This window comes from Penicillium canescens, assembly GCF_028828765.1.
Source record: "Penicillium canescens strain IBT 15451 chromosome Unknown utg000004l_segment0_segment0, whole genome shotgun sequence".
Taxonomy (NCBI): domain Eukaryota; kingdom Fungi; phylum Ascomycota; class Eurotiomycetes; order Eurotiales; family Aspergillaceae; genus Penicillium; species Penicillium canescens.
This window is the reverse complement of record NW_026703966.1, coordinates 2,615,474-2,635,012: the sequence shown is the minus strand read 5'-3', so window position 1 is coordinate 2,635,012 and position 19,539 is coordinate 2,615,474. Positions and strand designations below refer to the sequence as shown.

The 19,539-nt window shown below is 48.9% G+C and overlaps 7 protein-coding genes across 7 annotated transcripts; 3 read left to right on the top strand and 4 right to left on the bottom strand.

Moving 5' to 3' along the window:
- Window positions 1-2,268: 2,268 nt before the first annotated feature.
- N7446_006355 (uncharacterized protein) lies at window positions 2,269-4,191 on the top strand. Its single transcript, XM_058515103.1, has 6 exons — window positions 2,269-2,398; window positions 2,448-2,518; window positions 2,600-2,713; window positions 2,763-2,845; window positions 2,898-3,317; window positions 3,371-4,191. Exons 1-6 carry the CDS (start codon window positions 2,300-2,302, stop codon window positions 4,012-4,014), a joined length of 1,431 nt encoding a protein of 476 aa, XP_058372281.1. The 5' UTR covers window positions 2,269-2,299; the 3' UTR covers window positions 4,015-4,191.
- A 242-nt stretch (window positions 4,192-4,433) lies between these two features.
- Window positions 4,434-6,559, bottom strand: N7446_006354 (fungal specific transcription factor domain-containing protein; the record flags this gene model as incomplete). The annotated part of the gene is made up of 3 exons (XM_058515102.1): window positions 4,434-4,913; window positions 4,981-6,472; window positions 6,537-6,559. The coding sequence occupies 3 exons, from the start codon at window positions 6,557-6,559 to the stop codon at window positions 4,434-4,436; spliced, it is 1,995 nt and encodes a 664-aa protein (XP_058372280.1).
- Window positions 6,560-7,167: 608 nt separating this feature from the next.
- N7446_006353 (uncharacterized protein) lies at window positions 7,168-8,154 on the top strand (the record flags this gene model as incomplete). The annotated part of the gene is made up of 1 exon (XM_058515101.1): window positions 7,168-8,154. One exon carries the CDS (start codon window positions 7,168-7,170, stop codon window positions 8,152-8,154), a length of 987 nt encoding a protein of 328 aa, XP_058372279.1.
- Window positions 8,155-8,334: 180 nt separating this feature from the next.
- Window positions 8,335-10,642, bottom strand: N7446_006352 (putative C6 transcription factor; the record flags this gene model as incomplete). The annotated part of the gene is made up of 6 exons (XM_058515100.1): window positions 8,335-8,853; window positions 8,905-9,097; window positions 9,190-9,817; window positions 9,871-10,366; window positions 10,416-10,527; window positions 10,578-10,642. 6 exons carry the CDS (start codon window positions 10,640-10,642, stop codon window positions 8,335-8,337), a joined length of 2,013 nt encoding a protein of 670 aa, XP_058372278.1.
- Window positions 10,643-11,325: 683 nt separating this feature from the next.
- N7446_006351 (aromatic ring-hydroxylating oxygenase subunit alpha) lies at window positions 11,326-12,517 on the bottom strand (the record flags this gene model as incomplete). The annotated part of the gene is made up of 2 exons (XM_058515099.1): window positions 11,326-11,782; window positions 11,835-12,517. The coding sequence occupies 2 exons, from the start codon at window positions 12,515-12,517 to the stop codon at window positions 11,326-11,328; spliced, it is 1,140 nt and encodes a 379-aa protein (XP_058372277.1).
- Window positions 12,518-14,342: 1,825 nt separating this feature from the next.
- Window positions 14,343-16,918, top strand: N7446_006350 (Zn(II)2Cys6 transcription factor; the record flags this gene model as incomplete). The annotated part of the gene is made up of 6 exons (XM_058515098.1): window positions 14,343-14,419; window positions 14,499-14,670; window positions 14,742-14,818; window positions 14,881-15,021; window positions 15,080-16,313; window positions 16,371-16,918. The coding sequence occupies 6 exons, from the start codon at window positions 14,343-14,345 to the stop codon at window positions 16,860-16,862; spliced, it is 2,193 nt and encodes a 730-aa protein (XP_058372276.1). The 3' UTR covers window positions 16,863-16,918.
- Window positions 16,919-17,793: 875 nt separating this feature from the next.
- On the bottom strand, window positions 17,794-19,198 carry N7446_006349 (NAD(P)/FAD-dependent oxidoreductase; the record flags this gene model as incomplete). Its single annotated transcript, XM_058515097.1, is given in 3 exon segments — window positions 17,794-18,034; window positions 18,095-18,589; window positions 18,606-19,198. The coding sequence occupies 3 exon segments, from the start codon at window positions 19,196-19,198 to the stop codon at window positions 17,794-17,796; spliced, it is 1,329 nt and encodes a 442-aa protein (XP_058372275.1).
- Window positions 19,199-19,539: the final 341 nt, after the last annotated feature.

The following is a 19,539-nucleotide window of genomic DNA, read 5'->3' as shown; positions in this document are numbered from 1 at the left end:
TAGAATATTGGTCCGCCAAGCTTCTAGTGGATCGATTTTCCTTCGAGAAGTGCGGCAGCGCCAACCAGAGACTAGAGTCTCTGCCGGTTGGATAGTCCGCTAAATTACCTCGTGGCTAAACCCAACTCCACCAGTCGACCAGTAAGGAGAAACGCTCGAGGATCATCTCTGTCGAGCCCCTCAAGGCCGAGGAACTGCAACGCCACTAGCCCACGCGTCCTCGTCCTTGGGGCGGGATGTGGCGTAGATGTGCCATTTAAGATGGTTTCCAATCAGATAAGGAGGAATTGTTGGATCAAGGCTAACAGGGCAGGGATTTCGTCGAGTACACCGTACCAGACTCAGAATATGCTATACACTGTACACTGTATGTAGTTTAAATCCTGCAGAACTGAGAATACGAACACGACGCTCCGCTCGGCAATCGGACTTAATATCTCCGTTCGGTTAGTCGTCTCCAATGGGCAAGACATCGACGAAGAAATGCCGAGTACTGCGTATCCAATAATTGATCGAGGTAGGTGGCTGCCACGCAATGCACTAATGATAAGATGTTGTCTATTCTTCACTGATAGCACTATTTTTAGCCTGTGCATGGGAATATGGCTTTGCGAACGCGTTCATACATGACGCAGCGCGTCATCTTTGGCTTAAGCTAAATTTCCTTCTTTTGTTTTTTTTATCTTCCTAGATCCTTTTCAAACCCAGACATAAGGCTGTGTATCCCAGACAGACCATTGAAGTTTGGATCCGCATTGTGGGTGATGTCTCACTCGAAGAAAACAGTCGCTTGGCTTGCCGAACTGTGAGACATCGGCATCTCTCGGCAGCTCTGACCGATCGTGCCGACCGTAGAGACTCCAGGGATTTAGGCACGACTATTTCATGCCATCGGTTTCCGGCATCCTGCGCCCTGACTGTGCGATCACGTCTTTTCTGCGACCAAGCCCGCTGAGAGTCGGATGTCGGTCCGGAGATGCTGGAAACGAGAATACTCATCGATTATTGACACTATCAGATTGATTTTGTTTCATCCATGTGTTTGTAGTAAGGGCGACGGCGTATACACACAAATAAGAGGTCGAACAAGTAGCGATAAGTCTTGATTGCCGAGAACCGAAGAAAGCAACTTGTTACAATAATACAGTCATAGACTATAAAAGTTAGGTCCTTCGCACTCCCACTACATGATTAACCCACTAGTTTTAAACAAGTGCAACCCCAGGCACTCAAAAATGGGCAAAAAAAAGGGCAAAAAAAGAGAGGTCATAGAAAAAACATTATATCTAACGGTATCCTCGCCTTTTCGTGTAGAGACTGTTCAATACTGCGTGGCACAGGATACATATCTATGATCCCTGTTGTAACTTATCTCCGCAGGAATGTCGTCTGCTCTAGCGTATACGTCAGACGTGTTTAAGATTCGAACCAAAGAACCCAATTCGCCGACGGGTATCAAAATTATCAAAACCACGAGGGAACAGGGAACAGGGGTAAATGCAGCACGCGGTTAGTGGCTGGGAATATCGCAGGTGCCTCGTTGCCTAGACACAGCACATCAAACAGGGGTAGTTATGCAGCTGCCAAGTCACTTGGCTGCCTTTTGTCTCCGGCGCACCCCGACTATTGATTGCACAACCCAACTCTTCCATATTTACGTGATCTATCAACATTCGCGAGTCCGTGCCAAGTTGTGATCCCACCAGTATTTATGCGTACCTTTTCTACGAGCTTGTTTCGGCCGCCACTCCATCTGTGACGGGTCATCCCGAATCCTGAACCTGAAACGTCGACTTGATTGGCCCTATTCCGAAGTCTTTGACCCCGAGCGGTTTGTGCGAGTGGGACCGTGTGCTGGCTGCATGACGAGACATTTATCATTTGCGGAAAGATTAACTCCTGACCCCACGGGCAATCTAATTCAGTGCGAGCTATGCGGTCTGAACTTTGTGAAGAGTGTGGCGGTGGAGTCGGCATCTTGCCTTCCTGACTGGAATGTGTGATTTGAGGCCAAACCCGGGAAAAAGTTCCTATGAACAGCGATACAGCGAGACAGCGATACAGCCCCCATAGAGAACATAGAACCATCTCTGCATATGGTAGATCCCAGACTGCAAAGGTAATACATGTACATGTATGCCCGGACCGAATGCACGCAAAATCAAGATAAACTTCAAGCTCCACTCCTATGTCCCCGTTCTCCCTTCTCCCCCTTATGATTGGTAATTTTCCCCCTTCCCAGCTCTGATCTTGCGATCTTCACTTTCTCTCTTTTCCCCTCTCCTAACACTCGTACGCCATGAGAGACAAGGAGTTGATGTCCCAGGAGGTCGGCCTCGACGCGACCACCCAAGATGACTGGGACATGCAGCGTCTGGGCAAGACCCAGCAGTTCAAGGTGCGACCAGTTGGAATGGAAGTGCGGGACGAGGGCTGATCAACGGCAGAGAAATTTCCGATTTTATTCGATTTTGGGATTCACGACGACGTTGATGGCCACATGGGAGTCCATTTTACTGTGAGTTTGGCCCACGCGACCGCGACTGGTATTGCGACTGGTTTGCGACATGGAACAGCCATAATAATGGAGGACGCGCAGCACGAGTACCTATGGTCTTGTCGATGGTGGAAAAGCGGGCATGGTCTATGTATACATTGCTTCATTCGTGGGATTTTTCGCCGCGGTCGTGTCCATGGCTGAAATCGCGTCGATGTAAGTACAAATGCACCCCTTGCGCGCATGAAAATTAACATTTATTTAGCTCGCCAACATCCGGTGGACAGTATCACTGGGTCAGTGAGTTTGCTTGGCCCAGGTACCAGCGATTTTTGAGTTATCTCACCGGTTCGATCACACTTTCGATCTATAAACTTGAGTCGCGCTAATGTCGCACCAGGATGGCTTTCGGTTCTGGGATGGCAGGCCGCATTTGCGAGCATTTGTTTCCTTTGCGGTACCTTGATCCAAGGATTACTGGTCTTCAATTACTCAGATCCCTCCGGCTGGATGTATGGATATGAGCGCTGGCACGGTACCCTGCTGACCATCGCTATCGCTGCTGTCGGAACTGTGGTCAACACTTGGGGTTACAAGATCCTCCCTCCCATGGAGGGTCTCATCCTCGCCATTCATCTCGGTGGATTTGTCGCTGTCCTCGTTTTGATGTGGGTTATGTCCCCCGGGAAGGCTTCTGATGAAACCGTCTGGAAGGAATTCACCAACTCCGGCGGATGGTCAAGTGTAGGACTGGCATGTTTGGTAGGCCAGCTTACCCCCATTTTCTCCTGGACAGGCCCGGACGCCGCGACGCATATGGGTAAGTCAACAATGTCGCTTTGCAAATTTAGGATAATCGCTAATAGTGAACAGCCGAGGAAGTCCAGAACGCTGCCTTGATTGTGCCGTGGTGCATGGTTTCAACCGCCTTGATCAACGGTGCCCTCGGCTTCATCATGCTGGTTACTCTACTATATAACATGGGCCCCTTGACAGATGCCATCCTCGAGCCTGCCAGTGGATTCTCTTTCCTCCCCGCGGTTCAACGCGCCACTGGCTCTATTCCCGCTACCAACGGCGTAGCCGCCATCATCCTCGTTTTAGAAGTCTGCAGTGCAATCGGCATTCTCGCAACAGTCTCCCGTCAGACCTTCGCTTTCGCCCGCGACGAGGCCCTGCCCTTCTCTAAGCAGCTCGCGCATGTGAACCGACGAACCCAGATCCCCGTCTGCTCCGTGCTGGTCTCGACCATCATCACCGTGCTACTGAGCTTGATCAACATCGGATCTACTGCCGCCTTCAACGCCGTCGCATCCGTTATGATTGCCGCTCTCTTCACGACATACATTCTACCAATTGCCGCGGTCATCCGTGTTCGTTTCCAGCCGGGTGGTATCCCCCAGCGCGCTTCTCGCTCGGCTCATTCGGTTTGGCCATTAATGTTTTCTCCCTGGCATGGCTCTGCTTCGCCATTATTTTCACTTTCTTCCCGACTGCCAACAACCCGACTCTCGTGAGTATGAATTGGTCTATCCTTGTCTTTGGCGCTGTGGTCATTTTCGCCATTGCTTTATACATTCTTCACGGCCGCCGTGTTTACAGGGCACCTGTAACTCAGGTTCGGAAGGTTGACTAAACCCACACTCACCATTTTCGTTTTTCGTTTGGAGATTTTGGATCGCTTTTCATTTTTTTTTGCCATGCTTGCATATATCCGACATTTGGGACCGCGCCAATCGCGCGTACATATTGACTGGGCAAGCCCTTCGCATTTTGCGTATTTATGATATTTAATTGGCATTTGGATATACTTGTTAGGAATGAACATAATTGTAGAGCCATGAGACGAAAATTTACCGCAGTGCCTTTGTTTGAACAAGGGACCACAATATCAAGCTCAACTAACCTCTCATGACAACAAGGCGTTGCAACTGATTCAATTCATATAGTCCGCTGCCATATTCAGTATTTCATCCAATCCCCCGACGCAGTCCAACCCAAGAGATGCGAAGATATCAACGCTAGGCGTAGGCACAGATTCATCCCTTATCAACTCAGGCCATCGTGCAACTTCAGACATCTCCGATGAACGCCGTGATTTCCCAATCAGCGCGGCATGATCTTGCTGGTAAAAAGTCCGAATGATAGCCGGGATATTCAAATAATTGCACCGTTGCGTGCCAGACATGTCGAGGCAGACATCTCTTCGTCCATGCACTCCCACAATAAGCCTTCGTTCAGATGTCTTGCACTGCTCATCAGCAAGCATGGCTTTTAACAAAGAAACACCCCGTTTCGCAATCATATCCGACTGACACTGAGACAATATCTCAATTCCGCCATCAATAAGCCGTCTATGTTCCGAAGACTCGCGCTCGGGTCCAGTCTGATGAAAAAGATCTAGACATAAGATGATCTGTACTCATTCGTCAGCATAACCGACCCCGAAAACACCATCCAACTACCTGAAATCATGCACTTACACTAGCCGTAACACTAAAAGCTTGATGGATCCAAAGTACAGGCCCCCCATCCCTGACAGCCTCCATCTGCTCCTTAATAATAGTCCTCGAAGCCGCGACGCATGTCTTCCGCGTAAACACAAACAAGGGATTCGAAAAGCTAGCACTGAGGAATTTCCGATGGATCATGATAATCTTGTGTGCAGAACTAATAGCCAGACTGCGCCGTGCCCACGGGGCATAACATGGCCAATTCGGGTCCAGGGGAACATTCTGGAGAAAATAGGGTAAATGTTTCGTCGCGAGGGTCCGCAACTTGCGATCGTATTTGAGGACTTGTTCGTATTTTGTGTAGGGTGTATTAGAGGCCGAGATGGCGTCTTGGAGGTTTGGCATTAGGGCGGCGATATCGTAGAAGAGACGGGAATAGCTAGTTACTGTTGGAGTGTGGTCTGGGAGGGGGTTCATGTTATCGTCGCTGTCTTGGGGTTTGGGTGTTGTGAACCCTTGATGGTGGAGGAGATAGCTTTCTGTAAAGGGGATTGAAAACCAGTCTTGGATGCAGAGTTGGCACCAGACTCGTCGGCCGATTTCGCAGTTTATTAGATTGTCTGTGCCTGTGTTGTGGTTTCTTTCTTTTTCTTCTCCTAGTTGGTGGAGGCCGAGTCCTTGGGCGATGCGGACGGCTGAGGCGAGCAGGACTGATAATCCGTTTGAGTATCCGAGCATATGTGCGGAGATTGTGAGAGTTGCAATGGCCTGCACGGAATAGATGGAGTGGTACGCCATGTATTCTGCCTGTTGGAGGCATGTTGTTGTGGCTTTCAGCCAGCGCTTTGATAGCGTATCTTGTTCCTCGCTGTGGAATCCCCAGGATTGGGCGACGCTACGGGGCGCGCAGGTCATTGACCCTGTGAGGATGGTGAATAGTAGAGCTACCCATTGTAAATCTACACCCGGTGCATCGATCTGTCCGTTATGCTCGTTGTAGAACTCGTCGAGTTCTTGCATGAATGTTGTGGCGTGCAATGCGCCGTGGTACCAGAGTAGACAATCCATATGATATTCAACCAATTGGTAGACTTTTGGCTGGGTCGGTAGAAGCATTTGGCATATTGATGAAGGCATGTATCCAGGGGAACGTGTGTAGTCAATTTCATCTTCGACTGTCACATCCCCTGGTGAGTTACCCGGCTTACTGTTTTGGATGATCGCGTCCTGGTACGTTGGGTCTTTGCGACGTCCCCATGCTAGAAACTCGAGGATTGTTGCTGCGTCTTCCACCTCTCCTACTGATTCTTCCGTATCAAGGGTAGAGCTTTGCACTGCTCTGGGTGAAGGTGTCGTTGGTAATCCGGGTGTAGAAGCTGACCTGACCGTCGGTGTTGGCTGCTGAATTTCCCTGGCCCTGGTTTCTTCCAGTTCCGTTTCAAGTTGCTCGATTCGAGATTCAAGCCGTTGAATGATATCCAGTGCTCCAGTAGTAGGGCTGGCGAAGGATCCCTCATCCTGTCTGCCAGTATGCTCGATACTTGTGACCGGAGAACTCCGGTCTCGCGGTCTTGTACACGAAATACCCTTTCTGGCACAGTTTCGACATGGCAGGATCTTGTCACATTTGACCTTGCGACGTGTACATTCAACACAAGCTAGACGCTTCCGATGTATCCCCGAGCTCATGATTAGTGTCAAGGCACAAAAGATGGGGATGGGACATCTGGGGTTTATCGTTATCGGGTAATTTACTAGTTTTGCCTATCAGGAAGCGCACAATGTCATTAGGTAGGATCGAGTCAAATGGGATGCTATCATTGGCTTATTTCTCTTGTGGCATATCGCTCAGCCCCGATGGTTTGGTGGGTTGAATGTCCATCTACTGTGACAATGGCCCATCTAAACATAACTATGACAGAACAATGGGTATGAATTAAGTCATTTATTGGGAAATACAATAATCTACATAAGTTAAAACACACCTAAGAATATAAAGCCCCTCGTCGCTAGTATTCTGCTCCATATCCAATCCCTTCTTATCAGCTCGGCCGAGGGCGGCCGAGGATGCAGATCAACCCAACTATGGCCCCTTCGGACGAGCTTGTATGACAGTAACTTGCCTATAAAGTTCCTCACATGCTCCTCGATGCACCTTAAACACGCACACATCATTTTTTCGCAAATTGCTCCTGTGGCTGTCAGCAAACAAACAAAATGTCTTCCCAAACTCGCTACGTCGAGCGCGCTATTCCACGCATCTCCATGCACGACTTCGAAAACCGGATAGAAGAAATAACAAACCAACTAATCGACGCCGCAGAAAATGTGGGATTCTTCACGGTGATCAACCACGGAATCTCCAAAGAAGACATCGAAGCAATGTTCGCAACATCCAAGAGCATGTTCGATCTACCAGACAACGTGAAAGCAACCGTGCCCTGGAACGCGAACAACGTCGGCTGGGAGAAGAACTCACAAATCCGCCCATCAACCGGCAAACCCGACAGTAAAGAATCCTACCAGCTGCAATTCGGCGAGAACATGAAAGATCTGTGGATCAAAGATTCCGACCTACCCGGCTTCCAAACGACCAGCCTCACCTTCATGCACCGCGTCCAAGAAATATCCGAACGCCTAATGCGCTGCTTCGCGCGCGGGCTAGGCTTCCCCGAAACATTCTTCATCGAATGCCACGGCATCTCACGGCCAAATTCCCAGACAACCATGCGTCTACTTCATTACTTTTCGCAGCCGGAGGAATCCGACGGGCAAGAATATCATCGCGCAGGGGCACATGCCGATTGGGACTTTCTGACTTTACTCTTTCAAAAGGAAGGGCAGAGTGGGCTGGAGATCTGTCCTGGGCGAGAGGTGGTCACGGAATTCGGGATAGGGGACGAATGGACCAAAGTCGAAGCGAGCACTGAGGCGATTGTCTGTAATATTGGGGATTTGCTCATGTCGTGGTCGGACGACAGGTTCAAGTCGACTTTCCATCGGGTTAAGGCGCCGTGCGAGCCCGGGGACTATTTTGGTGATCGGTACAGCATTGCTTATTTCAATCAGCCTTGTAAGGATACTTTGATCCAGGGGCCGCTGAAGAAGTATCCGATGATCACTGGGGCTCAGTTTACCGAGAGTGCGATGAAGAGGAATTTTGCTGCTTTGCAGGAGAAGCTGAAGACGGTCGCGGCGGCTTGAACTTGATCTTTTGGGGAAGCGCATGGGCATCAAGTATTTATCTGGCGTTTGTTAGGGGGCTTTTTTTCGCAAAGGGGCATCTCGCAAGGGGGTTTCGGATAGGAGTGTCGGATGATGACAAGGGAGTTACGGCTTGAGGACACAGTGAAGCCGTAGTAGATATCAATGAACCTATTAGTTCTATAAGTTTCCAAAGTCCCACCATGTGGAAAATCCTTCAATGTTGCCGAGGGCCGATTCTGAATCTGCGTATCCCACACTGTTTTCCAGGTCAACAAATTGTGAGGGGTCAGCCCATAGCCAAGGAGTGTTGGTCATTAGACTGTCAGCTGGTGCAAGTAGCTTTTCGCCGATGCCCAAGTCTGGTGAATAATTTGCGGTCGAAGTGCGTGCTAGATTCGGAGGCATGTGGGCAGCTTGACCGCCATCTGCAGTGTTCACGGTGACATTCGGAGACATGGCGACAATGACCTCCAGAGTGGAGGTGGGACTGTCATCCGCCTCTTCTGTTGAAACTGTCGGAGTCAATGATGGATGTAGCAAGCCGCCTGTGGACACTTCATGTGGCTTGGGTTTACAGTTGACCTGAAGGACATCCCACATCAACGGAATACTGAGATGAATTTTCTCAGGCTCCCAGTCATAATCGACATCTTCCGAGCCCGAAGCAATTCGCGTCATCTTGTCCAAAGTTTGATCCTGTTGACTTCAGCGCTTGCCCGTTAATTACTCCGGAAAAAGAAGACCTACCAAGACTGCACATGCAGACGAGAAGCTCACAAACGTTTTGAGGAACTTTCTGCATTTTGTAAAGTCCACCTTGGATTTGTATTTGAGTCGGGGATCCGCAGCACAGCAATAGTATAGATGCACTGTAGCTGCAATGGCAGCGGCGTATCCAAAGAATGGGTCGATCAATCGCATTTTTTCTCCGAAACCATATCTATCATGCGGACGAGCCAGGTGGCATGTAAGAGAACCAGCTCTGAGGAGCGTCTCCAAAAGGCGTTAGGAATTGCAAGGTTATCATTGTACTGTGATGCGATGATGTAAAGGAAGGGGTGGTTGAGAACGGTAAGAATGCAATGATAGGTGAATTGCAACTTGAGCCAAGGAGCCCAGTAATCTCGATTCATTGCCAGTTCTTCTGCCGTACGCTCGTAGAATTTGACTGAATCGTAACGGTGACACTGGGAAAGTTTGTTCTCGATTTCCGTAAGGTCGGAGAGCACCATGGCATACATCGAGTCATGTCTCCAGGGCTCCTTTAATCTGTTCCGCGCACAATCGGAAACGTATGTGCGTACTCTGCTCCAGACCCAGCCGAAGTGAACTGCCAAGCTCCAAATTCCTATATCGGATGAGGTCAAGCAACCGAGATCGTCGGTCGGGAGTGGTGGAGGTTTTGCCTCGCTCTCACTTTGCAACCTCCGGTCGCTGCTGGACGAGACATAGAATGCGCGCAGAATCTCTGATGGAACACAAAGAAACCCGTTTTGCTGCCCGTACGATTGCTCGAGGCACTGGAGACTCCAAAACAAACGCTTCTTGCGCTCGGTGGTAGGACCTTCGCCGACATATGACGATTCCAGATCCAGCGTCGCTGACCGGCAGAGATGTAATGCAAGGCCGAGATGGAAGCGACCGAGATGAATATTTCCATCTAGAATAATGTCAATGACTGCGACATACTTCACAAGTAGTTTGTATCCATACCTAAGAACGAAGAATAGGCGAGCAGACAAAGACTCTCGATGGTCTCCAGTTCCACCGTGCCATTCGCCATGCGAAGCATAATCAAGCTTCTTGCACTGTCGCCATAATGTTCTAAATGATCCCTGTCTCTTGAGAACCTTGAAGTCAGCGCCAGAAGGCAACAGACAAGCTCTTCCGAAAGACAGCTTGGATCGGAGACCTCGTCACGATTAAAACACCAAATTGGCTGACGATGGCAATATTCAAAGTAAAGATCGATCGCTTTGGCGATCGCAGATGATGATGGTTGGGAAGTCGAGTCGTCATAGCCAAAGCCGAGGAAGAACGGGTCGTTCACAATGTTAATAGGTTCATTCGAAGGCGCTCGCGTTGAATAAGTTGTGTCGGAAACTCCATTCCCTCCATCGCGCGCTTTCTCTGGTTGAATGTCTTGTGTTGGCCTAGAGCCGCTGAGAATGAGGTTGACTTTCTCTTCAAGGAAAGCGAGCCTATCGTCCTGCGGAGAGAGTTAGCTCTCCATCAATTATTAAATTCTCCGTACATACAGATGGTCCACCCCTTGAGCTTCTCGATATCGATGTATAAAGGCATGGTTGATTCAGGCGCACACAGCTCGAGCAGGATGGTTTCTCGGCCGGGCATCGGGTTTTCTTTCTCCTGTATGACATCAGGCCCGCTCCAATAGATAAGCTGTTCGCTCTTCTTACCTGCAGTTGAGGCAGGCCTCATGGGACCGTAATCTTCCACGAGCACTGTCTCGCGGCATTACCATAATAGAAATATGATAATATGATATATGTTGAGGAGAAGTATCTAACAAAAAAAAAGGGTCGGGGGATTTAGCTGCGGGGTTATGACCGAAGCAGGCGATTAAAGATAGCCATAGTAGCGCGTTACGGGCGGGAAATACAGGCAGGGAAACAGGTAACGTTGCTTGTCAGATAACAAGAAAACAAGAAGATCGTAATCTCCCGAGGCCGTGAGGGGAGTAACAATAAGTAAAATACGTCCAAGAGGAGGGGTCAATGGCCTCTGTTTCCCCGGGAGTCCATCCGATCTAGAACGTATGTAACCTATACTGGAAATGGTTAAAATGTCCAGTGGCAAGCCCTGGAGGCTATTTTCCTTACATAGTCATATGCCGGTTCGAACGTTAAATCCCCCAAGTGAACTGCTATCTTTCAACCTAGTTGGGTTTGAAAGGAGATAGTGCCTAGGTGTTCAGGCTATAAATAAGGTTGCTTGCATTTGCTAGTCTCTGATTAGTGGAAAGGTCGAGGTATAGATAGTCATCTGACCCGGTGTGACGAAACTATCAACGCCAGCAAGCATAGTGGTCGTGTGACCTGGAAACAAACTAATATTGTGGAAAACAGAGTGTCATCATATGCAATGTGTCATTATCATAAAATTAAACCATGCGCAAGAGTAGAACACGAGGCTCTATGCATATGATTAGTAGACCGCTGTCTCTGTTGCAGTCGCTGGTCCTGGTGCAGGGCCCGCTCCGCAAGCCTTTCCTCCGCAGCACCCACTGAGGGGACTCGTGAGCTTTGAGCAGAAATCCATGTCCTCCTTACTGGTCTCTTCCTCGACGGGGAGTTTTTGCTGGGCAGGCCAGATCTGCTTCTGTGCCTCCTCTTCCCGTTTTTGGTGCTCCGTAATAAGGTCATGGACAGTAGTCTGGAAGCTGAGGGGGCCTTTCTCCAACTGAGAAGAGAGCTGTCCATCATTAAGGCTCTTTTGTGCTTCAATGCAGAGACCGTTATCTTCGGACATGATGCTCTTGTACACTTCGTTAATCTTTTCAAATTCCTCCTCGCTGGAGCTCTTGTTTCGGAAAACCTCGTATCGGACTGAGCAGGAAGTGGGGCCTGTGGGCACAAAGCGCTGCATGAAGAAAGAATGGGGTCTGTATGCACGGTCAGCAGTGGATATTGACTCAAACAGATCAATGTACTTACGAAACGGTCATGGTAGCATTGGGAAAGTAGTAGGTACTAGCAGCCCTCAGACTCTTGGCAATCTGCTCGGACTTGCTATCCGGGTAAGAAGTTTGGCCCTCGTAGCGCTCATTGTAGATGTGTGCAAGAGTCTTCCAGTTGTACTCTCCAGTTGTCTCCCATGCGTTATCGAATTCGTAGTCTTCGTAGTTGAAACCCTTGAGACGGGCCTGCAGATCGATATCTTTAAAGTCATCCGCGAACGAAACCTCAGGAGTCTCGTCGGCATCCAAGTTCAGCCAGATGAATCCGTTGTCATCAATGTGGGAGTGGATCGGTAGGAGACCGTTCTTGCTCTTATCAAAGCCCTCCAGCTCCTGGTATCCAGGTGCCTTCGCGAGCTTGCCATTGAGTCCGTAGGACCATCCGTGATATTGGCAGGAGAAGATTCGGGAAGTACCACCATCCCCCGTCACTACTGGGAATGCGCGGTGTCGACAGATGTTATGGAATGCATTGACATTCCCCTCGCGATCCTTGACAAGGATGAAGGCGTATCCAGCGATATTATATTTGATCCAGTCACCAGTCTTGGCGAAACGCATTGTGTGTGTAGTGAGAAGCCATTTCCGACAGAAGATAGCGCGTCGCTCAAGCTCGTACATCTCTGGGGAGGAATACCATGACGCAGGCAAAGTAGACATTGTGAAGTGAGAATTGATTCGTGCCGTTGATACCGGCGCTTTAGTAGCTGAAGAATGAAACTCAAATTTGGTTGTCGCGAACTTTTGTATAGAATGGCAGGTGGGACACCTAATATAACATTACCTTATCTAGACCTAAACGACGCCTATCATGAGCATGAGCTCATGATTCCCCATGGGGGTGCCCAAAATGCACATATTCGCCGATCACAGGACCGGGACGGAGGCTCAGCCGTTCATCGCCGGACGGTCGTGAAGATTAGTTTGCCAGCTTGGACCTGTCGATCAGAGAGGGGGCGCGTACGGTAGACGGATCGAACTACCGCGCTTGTAATACGCCACTCGGGTGACCGGCTTTACTACCGTGTGCTTATGCGTTGATAATATCACCTACATGCTGCAATGCGTTGGCTAAGGTCATATGAACTTTTCTACCGCGCAGACAGTCTGAACAATGCTTTTTGGTTTGCGACCACGCAGGGCCGAGGAATAACTAAGATATATGATCAAAATGCTGTTACTCCTGCGGTCCGTGGTACAAGCTATCATCCCTCAAACTTTGTATATTTTGGGATATTCAACTGCTTTGGTGGGTCTTTTCTCGGGGGTAACGTATATGCATGCAGCAGACCACTCAGATATACTGCGTACATTGTCGTTGGGGTAATTATTTTATCTGTAATCCAACCGGTCTGGCACACCCATCTCGTTCATACCAAACCCTCCATCAACTCCTCATCTATGATCCGAGTCCCTCTATCAATCGTTTTTCTGTGGTAATTGGAAAGGCAGTCACTGAGTCTGGCCCTGCTCTTCTCCTGCTAACATTTCACCCATAATATCATTCTCGCAGAGAACAACTCCAACAAGGTCTGAGCCGATCACATGATCGGCTCGAAGTGGAACGTGGGGATACGAAACTTGGAGATCCTAGCCACCCGATCGTTATCTATCAAGGAACCAAGATCTCTTGCTTGACTTGAAACAAGTGGCGATGATCTCATGTGAAGTTTAGGGTGACCTGGCAAGATCGACATCTATCGGCGAAAGTGTGTTGTCAAACGTGTCATTTCCGACTCCAATTGACGTGCCTGATTGGCGAATGGTTACCGATCTGATAACAATGTCAAACTGAACGTCAAAGAACTGAGTCTTCTGAGAAACGAGCATTTTGATTTAGTCTACCATTTTGATTGTACGAAAGCCAAGTTAGACAGCACATCAGATGTAATTTGATATCTCACTTACAGCAAGCCCATACGTGCTACATACCACACGGCGAGTCAGTTCTAGAGCAATTATCCCGCGTCTCTCGTGTGACGCCTTTGTTTGCTATTCTTTCCATCCAAACTAAGAGATGCACCTGACAGCGCCATGATCTATCTTGAGCTCTTTACGTCGAGACAGGCCCGGTCAAGCCATTCTCTTAGACCATTAAATGACCACGACCAGTCAGCTCGCATGGTGGCGCTGAGGAATGACCGAAAACTGGCAACACGTAAACTAGGCTGAAGTGTATGGCTGATTATGCCTTATGCATAGAGGGAGGAGCAGATTGCTCTATCGGGAATTGCATTCCAGGTAGGGAAACCCAGGGTCGCAGCAGATATGCCAAACTATACAGGCTATAGAGTTTGACTAGAAGCCGTAAGCATGTAGATCCCAAAAACGAAGGAAGCGTACATCACCAGTTGGACCAACGTGGATATCGGGCTTGTGTGACTGGCGGAAAGATTCGTGGGGGACTCCGCACAGCGAGGACACCCCAGCTCCAACCAACCACATTCCCGAAGGTCCATCCTGCCAATGCACTTGTCCAATTACCATGAGTTCAATAGGTGATAACTATACCATACACAAGGTCTCAACAAAGCGCACTCGGCAAGCCTGTGGTCCCTGCCGGTAGGTGGCAATTCCGAGAAAAATTACCCGCGATACCGCCCCAGCCTAATCAGTTTTGATATCTGACCAAATTTGATAGTCGGAAAAAGGCGCGCTGCCCAGGCGAGAAACCAACATGCTCGCTCTGCCATCGGTTAGGGCAGCTCTGTTCATACGAACCGCAGACACCCAGTCATGCGAGGAGCAGGAGTAAACCGGCGCCGGCTCCGGCTCCGGCTCAGGGCCAGGATCAGCAGAATGGGCCTAATGAGGTATGTTCTTACCGATTACTGCCTGCTCGGATCTTTCGGATACCTTGTAGAGATAATGCTAAGTTTAGCAGATCCAGAAAGATTCTCCGAGCGCTGATAGGCTCCAGCGTATCGAAGAAAGATTAGAAACGATGGCGCGTTTGCTTCAGTAAGTTAGCTCCTCTCAAATTTGCGACTGATTCTGACCGACGGATTGTTGCTTTGGTTCAGAGAGGGTCTACCCGGAGCAACTTCCTTGCATGGAACAACAGAGGACAATCAACATGTGGACCATGACTATGAACTACGGGACGCTCATGATGACCCCCAAGAACTCAGCCGCCCAAATGACTCCTTGAGCCCGGGCCAAGAGTATGTTCTCAATCCCGAATCACTAACAATTTCAAACGTTCTGATGAAGTCAAAATAGAACCTGGTTCCCTGCTGGGTTCATAGAGAGGGAGGTAGATATTTATCTAACGCACTTCCATGACCAGCCATATGGTGTGTTTTCGAAAGGATGGCTATTGGAAAATGCAAACTCGTTACCGCCAGAGATCTCACTTCCGTTGGTGGCTCTTACATATCATCTTCCTCGACGTTCAAGGAAGACTTTACTCGGGGGTCCACTGGACGCAAAGTCCTTTTCAGAGAAAGCCTGGAATATCGTATCAAACCAATATAAAGACGGCAAGATGAGTCTTTCTGCCCTCCAGGGCACTTTTCTTATGGCTCAAGCAGACTTTGCCGATGGACGGGCGCACAGAGGGTATGCTTCTGTTGCCTTTGGTCTGCGAACTATTCAGTCTGTTGGTCTGAACAAAGACCGATATTCGCATTCCTCAAATTCGCAAGAGAACGAACTGAGGAAGCGCACTACATGGGCATTTTTCATGCTCGATCGCACATACAGTGCCTCACGAAACTATTCACTCTCTCTAACGGATAAGCACTTTACTCTTCCATTCCCCTCTCGGGAAACAGGGCCTCCATTCAATGAGTCAATCTCAGTTGTTCACGGTACATTGCATGATGGGCCCGGGAAACAAGGACAGAAGGTCGACCACGGCATCCTAGCTTGTCTTCTTCGATTATACGCGCTCTGGGGAAAGGCCGCAGAATACGTCTTCGAACCATTCGCGGAGAACACGCTGCCACCGTGGCAAACAGGGTCCGCTCTCGCGATCCTCGAGTCGGAATGGCTACAATTCGAAACACATTTTGCAGATGCCCATCGATACATCAATGTCGACTTCAAGAGACGCGCCCGAGAAGATCCGCAGTCACACACATATCTTTCCACTTGGGTGTGTGTCCAGTTTCTATTCCATTCGATTCAATGTCTGCTGCACCACCCGTTCGTTATCATGACGAAACTCCGCGACTTCAATGGTAATATATCCACGACATTTTTACAAAAGTCATTTGAGACGTCGCTTCTCCACTCCAGATGGATAGTGCGGTTTATAAGGGAGATGGGTGAGGTCAATTTCGAGACTTATGATCCGTTCCTGGGATATCTAGCTGCAATCGCTGCTACGATTCAACTTGAGCATACTGGTAGTAAGAATCCGCAAGTTGCTTTGCTGCTCAATAAGGAGTTTCGGGTTCTTGTCGATTTTATGACAGAACTGTCAGTATATTGGGAAAATATGAGTGTCCTGGTAAGTAAAGGAGGGCTTTTATAACACTTGATCTAAGTGCTGATTGGAATTGTCTAGGTTCACAAAGTGAATGAGCTAGCTGCTCGTCATCAAAATTATGGATCTCTTTATTACAATCAAGAAGGATTCTCAGGGGCATTATCCAAAATGCCAACCCCTTCAAATATGCCGAGAATGTCTGCGGACGACGAGGCTCTGATGTGGGAAATTCTCGATTTTGGTGCTTCATCTGGGGGAGCTGCGGAGGCTCAATTTGGTGATCTAGCTATCCCTCGGGGTCGCAGCATTGCATTAGAGACAGGGCAGAGGGATGAAAACAATACTAATCCTGCGGGAATATCCCAGCGAAATGGGGATGACCAGAACGATTTAATGGCCAGTAATCTGCCAGGTCAAGGTATCTCGCTTCCTGATCAACTATCTGGGTCCATTAACGAAGGTCCCTTACCAGAATGGCCTTTTTCGGGGAGTGGCAATGATGTGGGGGTAGTGATCCCGGACATTCCAGAGTGGATGATCTTGGGTGATTACATGGCAGAGCATCTGTAAATCTTTTGAGAATGAAAAATTGTGAATGATCACAAATCGTGGGCGCACTCTTTATTGGGGTCCGACCGGTTGTCAGCGAATACTGGACTGGATATCAAGTAGAAGCATGTTATTCCTTAGCACCGTTAAACATCGCCTGGTATTAAACATCGCTGTTATTGAGGACATATATCTCTACTTGCAATCTCTTTCATTTGGCCGGTCCACTTTAGAGTACTCCTTTTTTGTGATACCTTGGTACGAATGGTTCAGGTGGCCATGTATGCCTCGCTGCAGGCCTGCGTTCATCGGATACCGCGGAGGTGTAAAAGTCCTCTATTACAGTATTAGCCTCCTTCTAATCGTTACGCAGGGTCTCCTTCATGCGATAGTACGTACATTGTCAAATCCTCCTCTCCTAACTGTGCCAGTCTCCAATATTAAGATTTTTCCACGCTCTTCTTGCGATTGCAAATCCTTCAGGTCAGATATTAACTTCAGTTCAGTGCATAACTACTTCTGGGGAATTTCTTGTTGTTCAGCTCGGGCAGCCCGCAAAATCATAGCTTTTTTTTCATCCTGGTGATGGATAAACCGTTAGTGTAATCTGTGGGATAGGATCTCTTCCTTACTTACCTCTCATAGTGAACACGTATGGTTCTCTGGCTCAAGGTGTTTGGCCCAAAGACAACGATTGCAAAGTATGCATTCTCCATATGTGCGAACAGAAGTCTCGTTGCAATTCTTGATATCACAGCGCCACATACCCGTAGTGATCTGAGATGCTCAGCGGCTTTGAAGAACAATTATTGAAATCAAGCGGTCATTAAGTCCTAAGTATCTTTTCATATGATTCGATTATGATCGTGAACGATTTCTGGCAAGCTAACCAAAAAATATGAACGCAAAATGTAAGAAAACTTCTATGTCTGCGATATACGAATGCATGTCCTTAAATCTTGCTTTGTCGAGACCCAGAAGCCTTCAAAGCCGTGTCGAAAATGTCCAGTTCTTGAGCTGTCAATTCTCTTCGCTCTGGTCCTCCACGGCTTCCATCTCCCGTGAATACCTCACCCTGGAAGCGCTCACGGAACTGGGTAGGGAACTTCCACTTCTCAAGCAACTTATCTGAGAGCTTTCGTTGCCAGCTTCCCACAATGTATTTTCCGATCACTGGTAGGAACTTGAAAGCACTAGACAAGAAGATGATGGTTAGCCTTACTCCACTTTGTAGGATTAGTGTATTCACTCACTGTCCGCTACCGCCAGTTGCAATGAACAAGTTTTTGTGCTCTGGGTGGTAATCAAAGATGAAGTCGCCCGTTGGGGTATCATTATACCAGCAGATTCCAACCTTTTCAAATCCCCGCGGTGCAAGCTGGGGGAAGAGATCCACCAGGCCAGCTGTGAGACGCTTGAGTCCATCGGCAGGAATATAGTTGGCTCGCGAAGCGACTGCTACGCTAGGCGGTGCAGACACTACTGAAGGCTCAGAGCGAGTATAGCCAAAGCCGTGACAAGCGACCTTAAGGTAGCCAGTGGGCTCGTGTGGAGGGAAAGCAAAGAAGCCAGTAGAGAAGTTGAAGTAAATGGGAAGATCTCTCAGTTCAGCGACTTCCTCGGGTGTCAGGCGCAGGTAGCCAACAACCTGCCCAGCAGCAAGCATCGAGTTCCAAGCAGGAATAAGACTTGAAGTCCAGGCACCAGTGGCAACAATGAAATGATCACCTTCAACACGTCCGTCCATTCTTGGTACGAACTGACTTGATCGTTCCATCCGGATTCTTCTCAAATTCCTCGACCTGACCATTAGGCCCAGTAATGAAGTTAACACCGGATGAAGCACAGCGAGACATGAGACGAGCGCAGGCAAGGCCAGCATCTGCCCACCCAGCGGAAGTATTATAGAAGCCATCAAAGCCAGGTGTAGCAAGCCGTCCGGTCAGTTTAGGGAAGTGCTGCTTGGCCTCTTCCACGCTTCCGACGGGGACCCATTCCTGGCCCATTTCAGTCAAGACGCGCTTTGTCTTGCGGCTGTATTCCTGGGCACGAGGTTGCACTGGTTGCTCTGGGGTTCCATCTTGACACACCCATAAGCAGGGTGTTTGGTGGAATGCTTCCTTATAATCGGGGGTCTTCCAAAGGTCGAAGGCTTCCTTGGCGATTTCGGCGTAGATGGGGTCTCCGTAGTCGAAGCGAATGACACGGGAGATATCGTTGCTTGATCCATCTGGGACTGGGGGTACCGATCGGTCCAGGATTGTGACTGACTTGTAGCCTTCTTCCATTAGTCTCAGCGCAGTGCCGAGACCAAAGGCGCCGGCTCCGATAATGACAACATGTTGATCTTTTTCCATTGTGTTATTGAAAGTGTGTGATGATGCTATTCTATGTAGCTAAAACGGAAACTACGGGCTTGTTATATACTTGTGAGGCGGAAGCCGCGATCGGTTTTCACGGACCGTGAGGACATACTGTGTCGTGGAACCTCTACAGTTGGAGTAAAATAGGCAATGAGTACCAGGCCAATCCCATACAGGCTACATTCTTACTGTGGGTGGCTGAAATATTGTGGGCCGTGATGAAGGGAAAGACAGGCCGTGGACAGTCTCCAGACACGGTCCGTACACGGTCCGTCTCATCTCCATCACTTTCAACAAAGAACATTAGGATGCAATAGATGCGAATTACTGTATGT

What these genes read in the sequence shown, in the direction of transcription:
- N7446_006355 (XM_058515103.1), top strand. Translation starts at nt 2,300, where the DNA reads ATGAGAGACAAGGAGTTGATGTCCCAGGAGGTCGGCCTCGACGCGACC. An exon ending in ATGGCTGAAATCGCGTCGAT is followed by an intron (nt 2,714 to 2,762) that starts GTAAGTACAAAT and finishes ACATTTATTTAG; the next exon opens with CTCGCCAACATCCGGTGGAC. An exon ending in GGACGCCGCGACGCATATGG is followed by an intron (nt 3,318 to 3,370) that starts GTAAGTCAACAA and finishes AATAGTGAACAG; the next exon opens with CCGAGGAAGTCCAGAACGCT.